At 42.9% G+C, this 19285-nt stretch overlaps 1 protein-coding gene across 4 annotated transcripts in view; it reads right to left on the reverse strand.

The window, feature by feature from the left end:
- Positions 1–19285, reverse strand: part of kiaa0825 (KIAA0825 ortholog) — a 114473-nt gene that overhangs the window by 77250 nt on the left and 17938 nt on the right. For all 4 annotated transcript variants that reach the window (XM_088292213.1, XM_088292195.1, XM_088292204.1 and 1 more), the window contains exons 7-17: positions 15062–15229; positions 13365–13447; positions 13010–13261; positions 11248–11525; positions 10575–10725; positions 8667–8857; positions 7978–8184; positions 7796–7906; positions 5003–5142; positions 2352–2531; positions 24–272 (exon numbers count right to left, since the gene is read on the reverse strand). In XM_088292213.1, the coding sequence (XP_088148339.1) occupies positions 24–272; positions 2352–2531; positions 5003–5142; positions 7796–7906; positions 7978–8184; positions 8667–8857; positions 10575–10725; positions 11248–11525; positions 13010–13261; positions 13365–13447; positions 15062–15229 (2010 nt within the window). The remainder of the gene's footprint in view (positions 1–23; positions 273–2351; positions 2532–5002; positions 5143–7795; positions 7907–7977; positions 8185–8666; positions 8858–10574; positions 10726–11247; positions 11526–13009; positions 13262–13364; positions 13448–15061; positions 15230–19285) is intronic.

Consider the following 19285-nt stretch of genomic DNA (forward strand, 5'->3'; position numbering starts at 1 on the left):
CCAGGGCTATTTTATTTGCTTACTCTTATTAGTCGAAAAGTCTCCCTTCCCAGTCTCCTTTGCTCGTGCTTCCACTGGTATGTAGTTCCAGCTTTTGGGCACTTTAGCCAAGACACTTTCGGGAACAACGCTCACTAACAAGGCTCCGCTGGGCTCCTCTGTGGCCTGCCAGTCGGTCACCATGGTAACCAGGTGAGTCAGAAGTGTGTTGGTAGACTTGGTGACTATTGCCCTGATACAGTCGACCACGACGGGAACTTTCTGAGTTTTTTCTGGCAGAAAAAGAAAATGATATGCTTTTGAAGCTGATTTGTGGACTGTCTTCACGGATGAACTTTTGTTTGTTGAAGGACTGCAGCAGCTTGTTTACGTTCGAAGCTTGTAGTTAGTGAATTCATGCACGCTGTGATCATGACGTCAAGCACGTTGATATTCATTCATGGGAATTCTCATCTGTAATGTATTCACATTTAACAGTTAGGTAAGAGGAGGTATCTCGTGTGACATGTGAAATCATCGACATTTATTGGGAAAAAGACGTTTTTAAAAGTATCAATATAAGGTTTTATGAATCTATATCTGGCTACGAAACGGAAAATCGATTAAAATCGAAATATACATTTTTTTAAGCCCTGCCCTAATTATTCCTAAGAAATGACTTTGTACACTTTGCTGAAAATATCTTCATTTGTATTTCCTTTTATTATACATTGTTATGCTCTACGGTCCGCAGCCAGCGCAGCATTGCAAAAGAGAATCTGTTTTCAATTGCCTAACCTGGATAAATAAAGGTTAAATAAAAAAAAAAAATAACCAATGCCTACGATGCAACCTTCAAGTTTAAACCAACAGACCCAAGTCATCAAAATTGGTGATTGTGACGTTATTTGTATGCGTAGTATGCATGGCATCTAAACAAGTGCATTCAATAAACCGACGGGGTGGGGTGATAAGACCTGATACCCCGCAGCAAGGTGCAAGCGGAGTAGCAAGAAAAGTGAAATCTTGCAGCAAAATTTCAAAATTTATGACCACTACAACTTCTACTACTAAAACTTACCTTGTTCTTTTCCTGTCTTGAAACTTAGCACACACCAAAACTTGACACCAAGGGTGAATTCCCCTTTGGATTCATGCTACACTGGCATTACGACAACTATTGTGAGCCCACTGAGACAGTCCACTTTCTTATCATGTCACAACTTTACTTTTGACATAAATGTCAACTATAGGAATTAGATTGCTGATATATTCAGCTAAAATGTCTGTCGTAAAGCAAGTAATAACCGGTCACATTCAGATGTTTTCAATCAATTTCAGTGGCCCGACGGTGAAAGTCTTAGTACCCTCTCAAGGTGCCGTACAGTACGTCTTCCATTGCTCTGCCCTTTCATATCCGGCTCATATTGATAGCTGCGAAGCTACCGCATGAAGTTGTATGGCAGCCATAAATTTCCCGTAGCAGCCGCTGTAGAAGCAAAGGCTACGGGACAGATAAAGTATGCTGGCAGTATTGGAAGTGCCGTGAAATCTTATGGGACGTCTAACAAATGTGCGACCTCAGACCCAGAGAAAAAGACTGGAGCGGAACACAAAATGATATAGCTGTTTGACGAGGCACTGCGCCGAGGCAGGTGAGACCTAGACCTATTTTTCAAAGTCACTTAGTTTTCACACTTTGCACCCTCTGCTATTGTATCGACTCGTGTATTGATTTGAAACCGCTTGCTACTATAGTGTGAGAGGAGAAGTAGTGAAACTTCTCCGTGTAATCTATGATTGTTCCCACGGTTGAATAGCTGGTACACGAACAGGATCGGCGGAGTGCTCTTGAAACCAAAAAGTGCATTGCAATGATTTGGCACAATCCAACAATTGAACTAATTAGCCTGTGGGAATAACTGATGGTTGGATGACATTGAGCAAATCTCTCAATCTGGATTTAATGTATTCCCTCTGTCAGCCCCTCCTTTGGTCTGCCTGCACTGGTTACCATTCGACCGGGCTACCATCAATAGCTTTGAATCAAAATGTGAAGAAAAAACAAAACAAATGGATCATTTTGGTTTCTGTACAAGCCATCTTGAGAATCGCACTTGAAAAATATCCAAATCTTCTTAGCGGGGCAGCAAGCTTTTAAGTGTTTGACATTTTAAATGATATGGTCAAGTCTCTGCCATCAATGTCCTTTTATGCAGGCCACAGAGTAAAGTACAGCTTTGACGGAGAGCGCAGAACTACAGACGGAGCCTTTAGAAATGACATATAGAAGCATTCACGTGGCGATAATAAAGACAGGACCTTGTGGAGGAAAGTCATTCATTTTATTCAATGGCCGGAGGTTACTTTACCTGCCAGAGTGAAGAGATGTTCCCATACATGCAGACTCTCCAGGTATGGTTGAAGGACCTGAGTTAAGGCCTTGGGGGTGTCATTCAGGCAGGTACAAATGTTGAAAAGTGCAACGATGAAGGCATCTCCTGCTCTGCGTTCCTGAGTTGATATTTCAAGCGGGCTCTCCTGGCAAAAATCTGAAAGAAAAACAATGGGAAATTAAATTATTTGTTATTTATTTTATATCGATTTGGCTGGTGAATGGAAATACTCAAAAATTGATAAGGAGATCTTCTGTTCTAATTGACGATATGTAACATTCTTGTTGTCATACTGGTACAGCATATGACTCTGCTTATAATAATGAAAACGACTTTTCTTCTTGTACTAGTAGGCCTGATTCTTGCTAAGTTACGTAGCGATTCTCCCAAAAATGTAAACTTCATTCTCCTAATTCAAGTCATATTCCTTATAACTCAACTGCATTTTTTGTCAATAAAAAAGTCCCATTTAAATAACTTTTAAAGCCAGTAAACAATAGAAAATATACATGAAACATGTTTATACTGAAGGTATAATTTTTATAAAGTTTTCCAAAGAAAGTAAAATAATCTTGCTGCTTCATTTTGCTTTTTTAAAGATCTTTGAAAGGGCATCGCCTTGCCATTTTTCAGCATAAATGAGGCCTCGAATCTATTTTTTTCCATTTCTAAAAACTTTCATTGTAAATACACAAAGAATAAAATATTCCTGCGCACAACAAGGAGTAGTTTATACACAATTTAAACATTTCATAGACGATTATCCACAATGACAACACTTAAAAAAGGATAAAAGCCAAATTCATGGATATTTTTCTGATTTACATTTACATTTTAAAGGAAAACTACCTCGGAAAAAAAAATCTCATTGCAGTAGGATTGATATGATATATATCGTACAAAACAGCATTTCGATTTTTTTCCCCTTTTACAGGAAAATGAAAAAAAAGAAAAACTGAAAATGTCAAGGCTCATCCTGACACGTGTTAACAGAATGGACGAACAAAAGGCATTGTGGATGAGAAAGGGAAGAAAACCTCACATCTGTGTTCGATGGCTGGGAAAAAAAAAAGAGAGAAGCAGATTTCAAAGCCCCCTGGCTGTGGGATGTACTGCACATGGAGACAGGAAGTGAAAGGGAAGAGGTTTTGACAGGGCGTCCTTGTGGGGGGAGCTGTCGAAGCACAGGGCTGATGGAGGTGTGTGTGTGTGTGTGTGTAACTCCTATAGATGTCTATACGCGTGACACAGATTGTGTACGAAGGGTGTGTGTTAAGTTGACAGGGGTTGCTGAGCGGAGGCCCGTTGCTCCAGAGGTGGCAGACATCCAGCGGTCTGTCAGAGATGACAGTTATTTGAATAAGGGTGTGAAACACTGCACTCGGGAGACTTTAGTAGGATTTTACGTAAAAAGTAATGCAGAGTAATTAGTTGACTTTTAGTGTCGCTTGAAATGCTTTTATACTTAAGTGAACAATTTCTATTGCTCTTTTCCTTTTTAGAGTCAAGGGTGAGTTGGAGTGTCTCACATCTTGGATTGATCACCACAGAACTGTGAGGCCACCGTGCCCCCCATTTTACAATATTTGAACCTAAAACATATTTAAGCGCGTTGATTTGTATTTCATGTCGGGAAGACAGGTAATTATTATTACCTCAGTACACAAAAGGAACTTGTTTTCTTGTAACATCTGTGGTGTTGTTCACATAAATGTTCAAAAGTCCCAACTTTTTTCCATGCAGCCAACTTTAGAACAAAATATTATTGTGAATTGCCCTTCCTGATATCCTACTGAGGCTGTTGAGGCCCATGAATACCAGATAAAACCAAATACTCAAACAATATTACCCACGTCCCCCATACAAGAAGATGAGTTTGACTTCTAAAGATGAGTTAGACTTCCATAGAAACAAACTAAATATGAGTGTGAAGAAACTGGCAGTGTGTGGTGACCTAACGCTTTGATATGCCACCTTGTGCGTCTTTTTCTCTCTCCATTTGTCCTCAATTTGTATACACACACAAAGCGAGCACAGATGCTTATGGGAGTGCAAGCTTTCAGTCAAGCCTCTGTCTTCCCACTTCTCGCTTAATTAGGCCGTCACTGCGATAACATGCAAGAGTCAGCGCTTCCTGCGTTGATATACGACGCGGAGTGGAGGCATCCCAGCGCCTCGGAGCCAGACTCTCAAGTCGACGAAGAGAACGTCACAGTGAGAGTTGTTATTAATGAGGTCACTATAATGGGAATTAATGTGCGAGTGCACAACAGTCTTTAAAGGTTAGACTGTTGCCAGTACAGGGGAGAGGAGGAGGAATGCAAAATCTTTAAAGGTCAGCATATGTGCTCTGCTCGGGTCTGTTGAGTGTTTATTACTGCACGCTATTGATTTAGTGGCGCTGATGACCAAGGTGAAGATGATGACGATGATGATGATGGCAAAGATGATAATGATGACCTAATAAAATGGGGAGGGAGATCATCTAATGTCTGTAAAAGTTGAGAGCTTAGTTCCCAGACTATTCGGTAATGTGCACCAAATCTCATTTTAAAACATATTGTTTCGTCCGTATAATATATCAAGTGTCAAACTTCATGTGGAAAAAAAAAACAGAGAGGACTTACAAGAGTTTTCCAGGAGCATACGGGGCAGGTGACAGTCTCTGTGAAGCAGCATTCGCAGTAGCAACCTGGGATTGCTTCCAGGGTCAGAGGTCAGCAGCCGCAGCTGACATGCAGAGGCTTCCTGGCCCATAAGGCCATCTCTGAGAGCGGAGAGATGGAAAAGCATGTTGACAGTTCTGCAGTGTCAGGTGAGAGGCAACAAAGGAGGGAATACGCTTCACGATAGTGGATTAGATAGACAGAAATCAAAGATCTCAGTGTTTCTATATCACGTTTGCGTATCAGGTTTTTGAGCTGTATGACCATTGTTTTCATAAAACATGAAATATGCGTATTTATGCAAAACAAACAAAGAAAAAACTAAGACGATGGATGGCTTTAAAAACTAAAAAAAAAAGGACAGCATGAAACGAAATAGAACATACAACACGTGTATCCCCTTAATTCCTACTATGCTAATTTTGTTTTCAGGTCTTGATAGTAGTGATATATTGGGAGCTGCACACACCTCTCACCACATTGTTTCAAATTCGATGGTACAAACAAGCTGCCACATAGTTGTAGATGAGTCCAATCGTAATCAGCTCTTCTTACTATAATCTTATTGCAGCCAATCAGTGGACTTTTGCTCATCTGGAGAGTCAGCCGTGGAGAAAAACTTCTCATGCTAGAAAAAACACTGACTGCAATTTCGCAATCATCATTCAAGTTTTAGTTTTCATCAGCATACAAATCTAACCCGCCGGATTATTTTTACCAAAACTGCAACCCAATTTGATCAAGGCTAAATGACAAATTATTTCCTCTGAGAGAAGTTGCTACAAAACACCTAAAACTCAAGTTCTGGAACCAATTGTGTTCAACATTTAAGGTACCAGTGTACTTTGAATAAATGCAACAAGGCTAGGATCCTTGAGCGTCCCTCAGCCTACTCAGCAAATGTCTTCACTCTCGCTTGTATTTATAATTTGCACCGGGAAGGAATTAGCTCTAATCGTGGCCAGCTAAAAGCAAATTAACATTTGGGAGACAGCCAAATACATGAATATACAGCACAACCCCCCCCCCCTCCTACATCTTTTGTATAACCAAGAGGCTGCAGCCAGCTGTGGGTAATGAGCCGTATCCTTGGTGTGTGCAAACGTGCGTGTGTACACCACTCGGTGTGTATGCTTGTGGTTGGGTACGCTTGCGAGTGCGAGGGCACGCTGACGTGTGCGAATATGTGTGCGCTTGCATGCTACTTTATACATCTCAATAAAATCTAATGGAAGGCATGGAAACAGTTTGTCTGAGGCGCAAGGAGGCGGGAGGCTTCACAGGGGACGTCTGTACAGAAATTAACTATTCTATTTGAGTTGGAAAGCTACGGCAGGGTGCACCCTGCTGCTTGACTGAGGCAAACTATGCCTCCATCTGACAGAGCAATTTATGATGTCAGTGCAGCCGCAAATCCAGAAGAAATCCTCTTTTAACTGCACTGATAAATCTAGTCGGCTATGGCGCAGAGTTGGCTTACGGAACAGCTCTCTCACACACACACACACACACACACCCCCGCACGCGCACACACACCCCCACACACACGCAGGCGCACACACAGACGTGGCAGCATTACAAAACTTCAACAGATATTTGAACTCAAACTGCGTAGCAACACCTGCAGACAGATATTACAATCACATGCATATATTCTTTATCCTCTAAGAATACAAAACTATTAAAATTGTAATAATTAAGCCACTTGAACTAGTCTGTTACGTTGTGTCAGCAAGACTGTATGATACTGCCCCTAGTGGCCAAGTCGCACATTCCTGAAGGAGACTCAATGAATTATTGATGCCGCGCAAATTTTTGTTAGGTTGTTTTGGGGAGACAGGAAAGGCATTAAAGGCATTTCCATTGATTTCAACAGAAAAGAACATTTGTGAAACAAGTGTCTTGAGTTCAAAGCATGGTCAAGAAATGACTTAAATTTATACTATGTTAAGGCACCACTGTACTTTGTTTAAAACCTCTAAGTCTGGAAGGTTTATTCATGCACTTTGTGGTTTTATTATTGTTTCATTTAATAAACATTAGTGTTTTGTTTTCTTCTTTTTTTTATGCACTAAGGAAAGATTTGGCCTCAGAGTCCCGGTCCAGTATGTAGCGGGTCTGGCTTCAGACCACCAACAGGCCCCTCTGGCGCCGTCGCACACAATGCAAAGAGGTGGGAGTAAAGAAATAAAAAGGTCATAAAAATAAACTAATTCCCGCTCGCTAGCACATTGGAGCACAAGTGCGTGGGTTAGTTTGATTTGTGCGCCATCAGTACGCAGTGACATCACCTCTGGCTGCGAGGGAGATTACAGGGGAGGAGGGGGGAGTCAAGGGTGAGGGGGTGAGTGATTGACTGCACCTTGGAGGTCACACTAGTAACTAGACACGCGCGGAGGTATGATCACATGTACACGTACACAACACGGTATACGGTCGATGGCTGATGTGTAACACCCTCATAAAGCATCAGCATGAACCAAATCAGTGTCAGCAGCGAGGGTTATTTTATAGCTTGCATTGTCATATTCGTGCTGCATGCATCAGGTGTAAATGTGAATATTTGTATGCGGCTGGAACCTCCACAGAAACATTTTTTATTTAGGTACACCGGTAATGTGATACAAGGCCTGCACCACCTGTTGTTTAATGGGCACGCAGAGATTTACAATATTAACTCACGAATATGATTATAATTTTAGTTATTTTTTTTGCAGTGCAATTGCACTACATCATACTGCGTTCAATACATACTGTACGGCTTGTTCTGTGTAGAATTTTGGTTCCAGAGCGTTAAGCCAGTGGACCACAGGCCTGTCCAACTGCCGTGGCGTTGACTCCCGTGCATCGTTATTCAGAAATGTTCTGGAAAAGAAAGCGTTCAAACATTAACTTTGGACAACGACATTTGAGCAAACGTCTCTCAACATACAAACCTATACAACAGAGTTAGCGGTGCCGTGCCAATAACGAGGACTGTCAGGAGTTGTTCACACAAGCTATGTATCTGGTACGGCCAGTCGGCGCCGCCCGCTATTATGGTGATTGCTAAAGAAGCGTCGCGGCGGAACAAGGCCTCGGGAGTTTCACACACGCTCCACATCAGGTGCTCAACAAACAGCAGAACTGCTGTGATGTCACATCTTGTACATGTAGAAAGGAAATAGAAAAAAAATGGTTAAATGTATGTATAAACGGGAATTTTAAAAAAAGGTGATACCAATGAGAGTCTAGATATTACTACAAAACTATGCGAGATAATACAGATATAGGGGTCCCAAAAGTCGATATATTTTTATTTCGTTACAGGTATCATTCGGACAGAAGTGAGGCTATTAGCATTTGACAGCTCAAGCATTGCAGTTTTTGTAAGCATCTCAATTCTTTGTCCATGGCTTGTCCAATGACATCATAGTAGAGTTACAAAGTTGCCACCTGGCTGGCAAGACGTTTTCCTGTCCTTGACTGCAGCTCAGTTTGAGACGCTTTATGGCTGTCACACTCTTCCAACGGCAGAACATTTCACGTTATCAAGTTTCTTTTGACAAACGCCTGCTTCCACCATTGATGAAAACACAACTTCGAGACCACACTTCTGAAAACAAGGTGCCCGTATGTACTGTACCTTATCTGCATGTGTCTCTTATATGACGGCTGGGCCCTGGCATATCTTTGCACCAGCACCTGTAACGTCTCCGACAGCACCTGGCCCAGCAACTCTTTGGCCGAGTGCGGCGGTAGGACAGCCCACAGATCACTACGGAGACCACACAGGAAGTAGAACCACATCTGCACTGAGAAGGAACAGCGCTCACCCTGTGGGAGAAAAATCAAGGTTAAGAGATGAAGATATATCGTGAGATGGTCATTGACAGTGACACATAAGCACAAAAAAAAACAAGGAGATAAAAACAAAGAAGAGTAAAGAGAGAATGAGAGTGGTCAGGCCACCTGTACTCTGCACCTGGTTTCTTCTCCCACTGGGCCTTTCGACCTGAACTGGAGAACACATCATGCTCACACATTGAAAAAGATGAAGGGGGGAAATTGAAACCTTGTCTGAGAAGAATGAGAACAAGGCTAGAGAGGAGACTCCTCATCTTTACGGTCCAACAATAAGCCATTGTATTCCACATGGCGCACCATCCTGACATCCTGTCAAAACGGCTCCACTTCCTCAGGTTAGTACCTTCTCATTTTCTTCCCATTTCACTTCATCGACCTCATATTTTACTCCTTCTCTCTCCCTCTTCTCCCTGAAGCAAGTCACTTAGGGATCTGTGTTTGATGGGAGCGTGACCGGGCTCAGTGTCCGGGATTAAGCAACCATCCTTTGCCTGTGGACCCAAGAGAACAAATCCAGACGCCAGGATCCAAGAGCAGTTCCGAGCATATGCGCAGGTTCGGATGTAGCATTTAGATGAATAAAAACCTTTCTTCAATGAAGTTTTGCATTTTGGCTTCAGTTAATCCTTTTTCGGTCAGTATTTCTCGGTACACATATGGTGTTAATAAATCACATCAAATATTTTCTTGTCAACCAATCATCCATGTGTCAATACGATTTTCTCGGACAACAGAAAGAGTGTGAGCGCAAGTTGGAAAAGGTGCACAGAGCTCAAAGAGGGCCAAGGCACGGAGAGAGAAATGCATTCATCTTCGCACGCACACACACACACACACACACACTCACAAAATGCAACGCACATTGTAAGATGTGGCTCTCCACAGCCGCACAAGCACTCATCTGCACAAATACACACAGGCATGGTTGAACAAAAGCGCACACCTGCGCACAGCAGGTCTGCCCGACACCGTTGACCCAGAGAAGCAGGCAGGAACAAAGAGGTAAAAGCAGCATAGAGAAGGAAAGAGGGGAGGTTTCGATTGGTTTAAGGGCATGAAGGTAGGGTAGTCACAGGGGCCCTTTTGCTACTTTCCAGACAGTCCCACTGTAGACTGCAGATTTCAGACAGCTGAACCCCAGGAGCCCTTGGGGTAGCATGGAAGCCACAGATGTTCTCAGGAAGTTCATAGTAGAAGGTTTGGTGAGAAAGAGGAGCTGGGAATGAACGGGAAAATGAAAAGAAGACGCAGGAAAGCTCCAGAGGGTTCCTGAAATCCTACAGAAGCTGAGTCACATGGCAATGTACTGAAGACTGTACTTTTAACAACGTTATGAATAAAAGAAGGTGTGGATGACAAGGTTAAAAAAATAAATAAAATCCACACTAAGATGAGAAAATTCTACGGAAGCATTTTTTTCTGTTTTAATGCAACGGCTGTAGCCCGTTTCAAGTTTTGCATTAAATATTTTACTTTTAAAATTTAAAGTTGTGCAATTTAGACTTAGGCCAAACATTCTGTAAAAAAATTGTTCAGGCTTCAAACTTGCAGATTAGCACATTGCATAGGAAAGACGTAAGTATATTATTTATTCTTTGTAATTTTCTATAACAGTGGTTAACAGTCAATTAAAGATTTTATAGTTATTTTAAGTCCAATTTGCTGCATTCAGTTTACCATACTTGACCTCATAAAAGGGTTTGGTGTCAGCCCAGTGGTGGCTCTCCGCATCCTGAAGCACACAGGTGGAACAAACTTGGATACAATAGCTGCTCAGTTGCTCTTTCAAGGCCTCAACGGCGTGCAGGTACTTCTGGACAGGTAGCAGACTTAGGTGCCTTGGCAGAGAGGGGGGCAAAACACTTCTGTAAATTGCAGCACTTTAAAAATAATAAAAACACACATGATTTATTGTAAACTTTTAGTGTGACATATTGTCTCCTTTAAATCCGCCTGCTTTGATACTTTCCAGAAAGAGGTGAGAGTTTAACAGGGGTGCAGGAAGCTGGGGGGGGGGGGGGGGGGGGGTGAGGAGAGGAAAAGTACTTTACGACCCAGAAGGGGAACAGGCCAAATGTTAGTGGAGGGGTATAGAGGGCCAGAGGTGGAGAAACAGCAGCACGGAGGGCAACCAAGATGCCTTTGGAGGGGATATGTGGAGGGCAGAGTTTAACAGGCTATTATGAGGCATAAAAACTCACCAGATGTAGACACAATATGGGTGTCATTACCACTTGTCAGTCATTTTCATTCTCTTTCAAACTCTGCACCCTTGGTTTTTAATCATAAATGTATCCTTTTTTCCCTAACCTTTCTGCACTAGATGAATTACAAAAAAGAATAATCCACTTGTGACTTACACTTTGGCTAAAGTAGAGGTTGAGTCCTTCAGCTGTGCATGGTAGTGCTCCAGTCGTTGGTGGACGTAAATGCAGGTGGCCAACAGAGCAGGCAGGTTCCTCACAGGTAGAGTGGATGGGACTTCCAAGGCTCTCTGCTCTAAACGTCCCAGCACGGCTAACGCTCCGCGGCTACATGCCTCCACAAAGCTTGATCGAACCTCCAGCAGAGAGCTGTCTCTGCAGGCAGCTGCCAAGGGTAGCAAGGCATCCAGCTCAGCAACCACTGGAACACAAAACTGAGGGAAAAAAGAAGGAAAAGACACAGTTAGATCAACATAAACAGAACAAGTCATAATGAGCAAGAAAAAAAAAGATGGAACCGAGCAATCATAAAAGCACTTTATTATATTGTTCTTATTATTATTACAAACTCATGACTCACACAATTACGCTCAGGACTTCACTGCCTTGCTGAAGGACACTTGAGGGAAGAGATTGAAACTCAAACTGGCATATTAAAGAATGTGATACTCTGCTTCTTCAGGTTAGAATTACAAAACACTTAAGTGCATGGTAACAGATGTTGAGAAAAAGATAATCTAGCCCTATTTCAGGTTTAAAGAATATTTACTGAAATGGAGCAAATGGTCCTCATTATTAGAAATCACATAAGTAATGCCGCAAAAATTTCACCTAACCACAATATGTAATCTTAAAATGACTCACAATAATATAACAATCAATCAATCATTGATGTACAACAGAAAAAGCTCAAATGAAACATTTTAGCTACAGTAAATAGGTCTTGTGACAGAACGATGGAGGAAATGATTGAAAAAAAGTTATTATGCTTGACACAATGCTATTCTTTTACCAGCAGGATTAGGATGAAACAATTTCGCTGCGGTATTAGCATTAGTCCTGTGGCGCTAACTACCGATGCCAAATGAAGACACTTACAAACACATCCTCTTTTTTTTAAACTCTTGAACAGTACTCTATTTTATTGCAGGGAATTACATATTACTTCATGTGCTTCCTACTGCCTTTGACAAGCAAATTCTAAGGAGCCATATCTTTTAAAAAGAAGGCAAAACAAGACAGATTATGAATACCTGCCTGTACTAAAGAAGCTCAGAGTCGTTTGGGAAAAGCAAGAACCAACTTTTATTCAATTAATCAACTACTTATTTGAACATGTTCGTGTATAGTCAAATATACCATATATACAGTATACATGATTGCAACCAGCCAGGCTGGTCTCGGCTGCCTGTCTTGTGTTTTTGAATGCAAATGCATGCATGTATAACCTTTGTGCTGAAAGCCTCTAATCTTGAAAACGTTGACCTACATGTAATTGTGTTGTACAGGTCCTGGGCGCAGGCAAATTTTGACACTCGTAAGCAATGAGAGCCGCAAATACTGTCAGTGCCTTAGAGGTGTGAATAAACACAACAGTCAAGCGCTGGACAAGGATATGTGAGCTGAATGCAAGTTAAATAAAGCCCAAAGATATGTAATATATTGTAAACGAGTGAATTTGGTAAGACTAGACAATCGGGGGCCTATTTTTTGTGACTAGGGCAAGTCTAGCACAAAGCACAGTCAAATTGACGTAGTTTTATTTTTTGTATTTTTATAGATGCGGCAGAAACGTCGCATTTACACGTTTGCTCAAATTAGTAACCAGCAGTGGTTTATGCCATCTCAATAGCAAGTAGTGTGTGGTGTGCTGAGGCTGCAGGGGCAGTGGAGGAGTTTATCCAGTCTTGAAGCGTACCTGAGCAACCATGGTTGGAGTCTCTCTCACTGAGTAGGTGTTGAAGTTGTCCCCTGTGACGTTTATGTTGCCATCATGAATGTTTCTTTGTCCACTTAAAGTTTCCAGCAAGAGTGAGTAGTGATCCATCGAATGGAGGGTTTCCTCCTGCTGAAGACTCTTGCTGCAAACGTCATCCAGCACCACTTTGACACAGTGAGCGATATGAGGAACCAGCCTGCTAAAGGCTGACCTCCAATTAAACTCCAGAACCTTCAAAACAACAAAATAGTCAAATCTTTCATCATCCCACTTCTGAATAGGTGTAACAATCAAAGTCTTTTTAGGTTCTTAAAAGGGAGAAAATATAACTCACCTCTGATGAGTGAAATGTTGGAATTGTGAATGTCTTGCCTGATCCTGTCATTCCTGACTCCTCTTTACCCTTTTTCAAGATGCCTACATGAGGGAGAGAAAAAAATTATTAAAATGAAAAAGAAGTATTATATATATATATATATATATATATATATGTATATATGCATGTGCGGGGGTGCGTGTGTGTGTGTGTGTGGGGGTGTGGGGTCAGAACTTCTACTGCATGATCGTTATGATTTATTCCCACAGTGTAACATGAACGCAACTGTATATTCTGTAATTCCCAATATTGACCCACTAGTCAAAATGAGACGTGGTAACCAGAGTGTGTCAGTGAATAGCTCAAAGGAAGGGGCAAGGAACAGGTGGTTGAGGCTAATAGTGAGACCGCTACAAGTCTAATTTTTAGGGTTTAGAATCCAATTCAACCCAGATGGCATAAACTACAGTCTGGAAGGGGGAATTCCTGGAGGGGATGTGTGTGTGAGAATGTGTGGAGGGGTGACATGAGACAAGAGTACAAGATGTTGGGCTGGGTTGCAATTAAAAAGCATGCACATCAAGGCCAGAGTATCCTAATCAGTAGGCGAAGAGTGAGACCCCAGGCGAGGCAATTTAGGCGAACACGAGTGCATGGAATGGAAGAAGGAGGAAGCAGCCAGCACATCACTTTTTGACCTTTAAGCCCGTTTAATGAATTTCTGGTAATTAAGCCATTTGATTGCCCGGAATTAATGACTTGGATAACTGGCCTTTAAAGGCTGTTTACCTCTCAGTAAATTGAGCCTTTCTGCAAGTCTTGTTTTTATAAATGTAACCTTTATGGAAATTATGGCATGTACCAAAAAAGCTCTCAGTTATTTCTATGCTCTGAGAGTTCAACTGAGAAAGGATAATAAAGAGAAAACTCCAAGCTAAAATAAATTCATTCTAGACAGGCGGAATGGCACTCAGTAGAGCCCAGACCTCTGCCAAGGCTGATGAATAAAGCCAGTAGAACTCTTCCTTCAGATTTAATGTCACGAATAGGGAGAGTCATTTTAAACTTATTCTGCTTTAAACAAAAAAGAACGTTGTCTTAAATCACACATTTATGGATACGGTTCAAGTCCAGTAGGTGTCAATAATTCATTCATTCTAAGCTAGTTGCAATAAGGCTCACAAAAGAGGCAAGTGTTGGAAATTCTGGATTGACACTTTTATGCATCCATCCATTACCTGTACCGCTTGTCCTCACAAGGGTTGCAAAGGTGCTGGAGCCTATCCCAGATATCTTTGGGTAGTAGGCGGGGTACACCCTCAACTGGTTGCCAATCGCTGGGCACACAGGCGAACAACCATCCGCACTTACACTCATACCTAGGGGCAATTTAGAGTGACCAATCAACCTGCCATGCATGTTTTTGGAATGTGGGAGGAAACCGGAGTACCCGGAGGAAACCCACGCAGGCACGGTGAGGACATGCAAACTCCACATAGGAAGGCCGGAGCCGGAATCGAACCCACGACCGCTGCACAGTGAGGCCATCATGCTAACCAGTCGCCCACCGTGCCGCCCTGACACTTTTATGACTAAATTATTTTTAAAACAGTAGGGTTAACTTCTGAATATAAAAAAATAGAACAGGTATTAAAATTAGACACATATTTGCAAATATATAGACATAAGAAAGCATGAATTATATGGCACGCTACCTTTTACACATGGAGCCTCCCCTGTACAATTAATGAAGCTCATGTTGGTGACTATCTCTTTGACGTTGCTCTCATAGGCCAGCAGAGTGCAGGCCAGCTGTGTTAAGGCCCTCAACTGGTGGGAGGTCAAACTGAAGCTTCTACTTTTCATGGGAACCTCCATTGGCGCTGTGGAGAGAATAAAAGTGTTTGTGGATTGTTAACTGACACAGATACAGAGAAGTTGAGAGCCGCGCTAAAGTTTACAGTTCAGTAAAGAATAAACAATTTCATGAAAGTAGGTTTCTGACATGCGCTCATCAGAAAATACCCACAACCCGCAGTCTTGCCTAGCACGACACCTCTTATAAATATCGACCCATTCATGTTTTCCCAATGCACCGCATAAACAAAGAGACAGTGAGAATATGCAAAACTTGGCACCCCCGACAAGTCACACATGCACATCCATCTCTCTTGGTGCAAAACTTTTTTTCCCCCTAACCCGGCAATGACCCCTTTGGCAAATATGGATTTCCCATTTTGGAGGCTGCCAAACACATCACCCGGGGGATGTTCCGCATTAAGCGGGAGAATGGGTGGCGGGGAGATGTGTTGCCATACTCGCAGACATGCACAAATACTTTGTGTTTGCCTAAATGAGCTCCATTGCAAAGGCATCTGGGACTGGATGAGCTCAGCATTAGCCTTGACTCGCAAAGTGTTGTGATGATTGAGAGGGTGTGTGGGGGGGAAGCCGATAACTGTAACATCATAGCCCCCTGGATCCTAATGTAATGTTGCCATATTGTTAAACAAAATCTGACAATATGACAACACACTATCCCCAGGGGTTCGTCTCATAATCACGTTTGAGGTTTGACCCGCTCGTGATGTCTGCGTGATTATGAGATTATGTTTGTGAGGGTTTGTGGGCACACTGTGTTTATGTGCATGTAGAGCTGGTCATTTTGAATAACTTAATTTAGAGAGGCACGCATACGCGCATGTCACTCTTGGATTATAATTGCCATACTGAAACCAGACTGTGGCCACCACGGAATAAAGCCTGACCTCAAGTTTGTTGGTGTTTGCAATTGTAAGTGTACACATCTATTTATGTATGTGTGTGTGCAGGCATGTACAAAATCGCGTGTGAATACTGGAATGATTATTTGGTGTGCAGCCGCATTAGTGTGTTTTGTGCAATTAAGCTGCATGAGTCTACTTCTCGTCAACTCTTCTGTAATGGGGTCCGGTGGGACGGCGTGCGCATGCCGCATGTGCACACGCGTGACCTGGCTGACACCCACGTGCTTGCCTTTGCCTCACCATCTCGCACATTCATGCACGCAACACCAATCATGTCTATTTGTGCAGACACCAACACGTCACCTCGGCGCTTCAGCGTAAACAATCCAAAATGGATGAGGCAGGGACACGTTGCAGACGGAGTAAGGCTGGCTTCTCGGAAATTGCTACCCAAGCCTGACCACTAATCAAAGCGTAGCATCCTTTTAACCACCACTTCATCCTATGCTGGTCATCACCTTTTTCTGGAGCATGCTAGCTTGCTTCCCAGCATTCAAGTCCATTTAGCACCCTCCCTGAGCCACGCACATAATACTCCACTTGGCCATGACCTTGATGTTTAACAGAGCCCCTTTCCCCACCTCTCCTCCAGCTACCCATGCTGTATTAGTATTTATTGTTGTCTTCCCAGCCAAATCGCCCTATAGCCATAGCTGTCTAGTACACTGCCATCTAAACCTCATTATACCTTTGTCACAACAGTGAGGGCAAATGGAAGCTCTCAAAGCAGCTTGATGGAGAGGGTGTGCTTAAAAGCACCCAGGTGTGTCATACGGCATTGTGAGCAGCGTGTCCCCGAGAGCGAAATGACGCAGGGCACGAGCAGGCAGATGGGTTCAGCCAAAGGTCAGAGTAGCAAGAATCAATGAGGGTGGGCTGTTGCCGAAAGCAGGCAAAAAAAAAAAAGTTTAAATAAGAGAGATCATCCACACAATGTGATGATGTTATTCCAGACAAAAATCAATGTCACCCCATATTATCCTATATTTCACAACAGAAGCTGACATAATGCAGGGGTAAGAACGTCTATGTGTGTGTGTGTGTGTGTGTCCACTCTCAGTTTGTAGCTTTTACCGATGACAACAATGTAAAACAAACAGAACAAACAAACAAACAGAGCAGGTATTTTTGGCGAGCCATCAGTCTTCTACCCGTCTGCCTCTCCCGTGGGTTCCACCGCTAGCTCTATAGCGCGCACACACACTCGCATATTCCCATTCTCTATCATACAAACACACTCACACATACAAACAAACTGCTCTTGACTGGCAGGGAGCTCAGACAGAAGGGAGAGAGTGGGGGAGGTGGTGGGTGAGAGGGAAACGGAAAGAGAGCAAAGAAGAGAAGCGGGAAAAAGGGAATTCCCTCAGCAGTTGTTATTGATTCCGGTGTTTACGGGCGAATGGTTTAATGCCGTTTACAAAACAGAGCAGATGCAACCAGTGAGCAAAAAGGTAAACAATTGCTGTGTGGCGGGCTGCCAAATCCCCAGACTGATGTATTAAACTCACGATGAAGAGCATTTCCCCTTTGGCTGCACTTATTGCCACTTCATTTCCTCTTAGCTCACAACAGACTCTCCTTCTTGGAGTCTCTCTCATTCCCCACATCTCTCTTTCCTCTCATACACTCCCATTTACCTGAGAAGGGGGGAAAAAAGGAGGCTAGCATGCTTTCTACCGTCTGGCTATTTTCTGTCATTCTCTGACCCAGGAGGCCCAGTTCTTCATAACACAGCCATTAGTAAGGGAATTGCATGTGTCTGACATGTCCGAAAACCAATTATGAGACACTTTCTACCAAATGATACCCAAGTCTTTGGGGAATGGGCAATCATGCAATAATTTGGCCACTGATTTAATTTCTCTCCAGCATAGCATGTCACCCCCGCTTCCCCATTTTCGCTCTTCCTCTCATTCTGCCTGTTGGATGTGTAAATCGGACCACGGGGACTTTGGCCTGACCCGCTCTTACCACACTGCCCACTATCTTTTATATAGCCAGCACACTGGATGCATGCACTTTACAGGTGATTTCCTGTGCATGTTTAGCCACGGTGTAATTCAATGAGGTAGAAGAAGCTCAAAAGGCCAGTGAATTTTATCCCATCATGCACAATAAAAGGTCAAGGTGCGTTTTGCATCACATCAATTTCTTCACAGATACCAGCCGTATTACAACCGTGGCAAGGGGAAGTAGATCAATTCATATAACTTATTAAACAGAAATAAATGTTGTTTGATTGGTAAAATAAAATGACGTATTTTGGAATCAAACATCAAGTGTAAATAAACAACCAAGTACATTTTAGACACAATTTCTTCAAATGTGTTTGAGAGCGACCCACTCTGCACTGTTACATAAGAGCAGGTCTAACCATCATAACTGCCCGCTTCGCCCAAGACACGAAACGCTCGGCTGGGCAAAGAGCCACAGATATTTTCAAAGCCTACACAGTCTAAATCAGAAACATTATCATGCAAAAATATTCATACACGCCAGAGGTGCAACGCCCTACTCTGATGTCAGTGCCAAAAGGTAAGCAGAGCTGCACTGAGTTTTCTTGGATTGGATGCCTCGGTGAAGTTTCTGGCACGACGGGGGATGTTGAGGGTATTTGTGTTTGGTGCTCTGCTGATCTAGGTGCCGTGGACAGGATCCGATCTGTCCTTGGCAGCCTTTCTGACACTCTATTGGGAGACTAAAAGTGGCTAAAATAGCCATCTTCGGCTTTTCGCACCTTTGTCGTGTCCTGCTGAGAAGCCAACCTTGCGCAATGATATCACAGGGTGTCCAGCGGAGAACTATGGGTGCACCTCTGAATGAATGAGTGCACGTGTGTGTGTGTGTGTGTGAGGAGGCAATAAGCCACAGTGGATTGGCCCACTAAGCCCTGTGGGTCCTCTTCGTCAGTTTCGGCCCACTGCTCTCTTCGACAGCCTTATTATGGGAGGCGTCCAGCTGTGATTCCCAAATATGGATGCTGACACATAAACACAGCTACCCAAGCCCCGGTGGTCCGTCCTTGGGGCTATGGCCACCTAGGGCGCAGCAGGGAGCAACTTGTCCTTCACAGAAGGGTACTGTTGATATACTTGATACCTATATTAAGTTGTGGGGGAAAAAGGGTTTAAATGGTTTAGAGTATCGGGG

Source organism: Idiotropiscis lumnitzeri, chromosome 1 (genome assembly GCF_059441095.1).
Source record: "Idiotropiscis lumnitzeri isolate Australia: NSW breed Sydney's pygmy pipehorse chromosome 1, RoL_Ilum_1.0, whole genome shotgun sequence".
In the NCBI taxonomy this organism is placed as follows: domain Eukaryota; kingdom Metazoa; phylum Chordata; class Actinopteri; order Syngnathiformes; family Syngnathidae; genus Idiotropiscis; species Idiotropiscis lumnitzeri.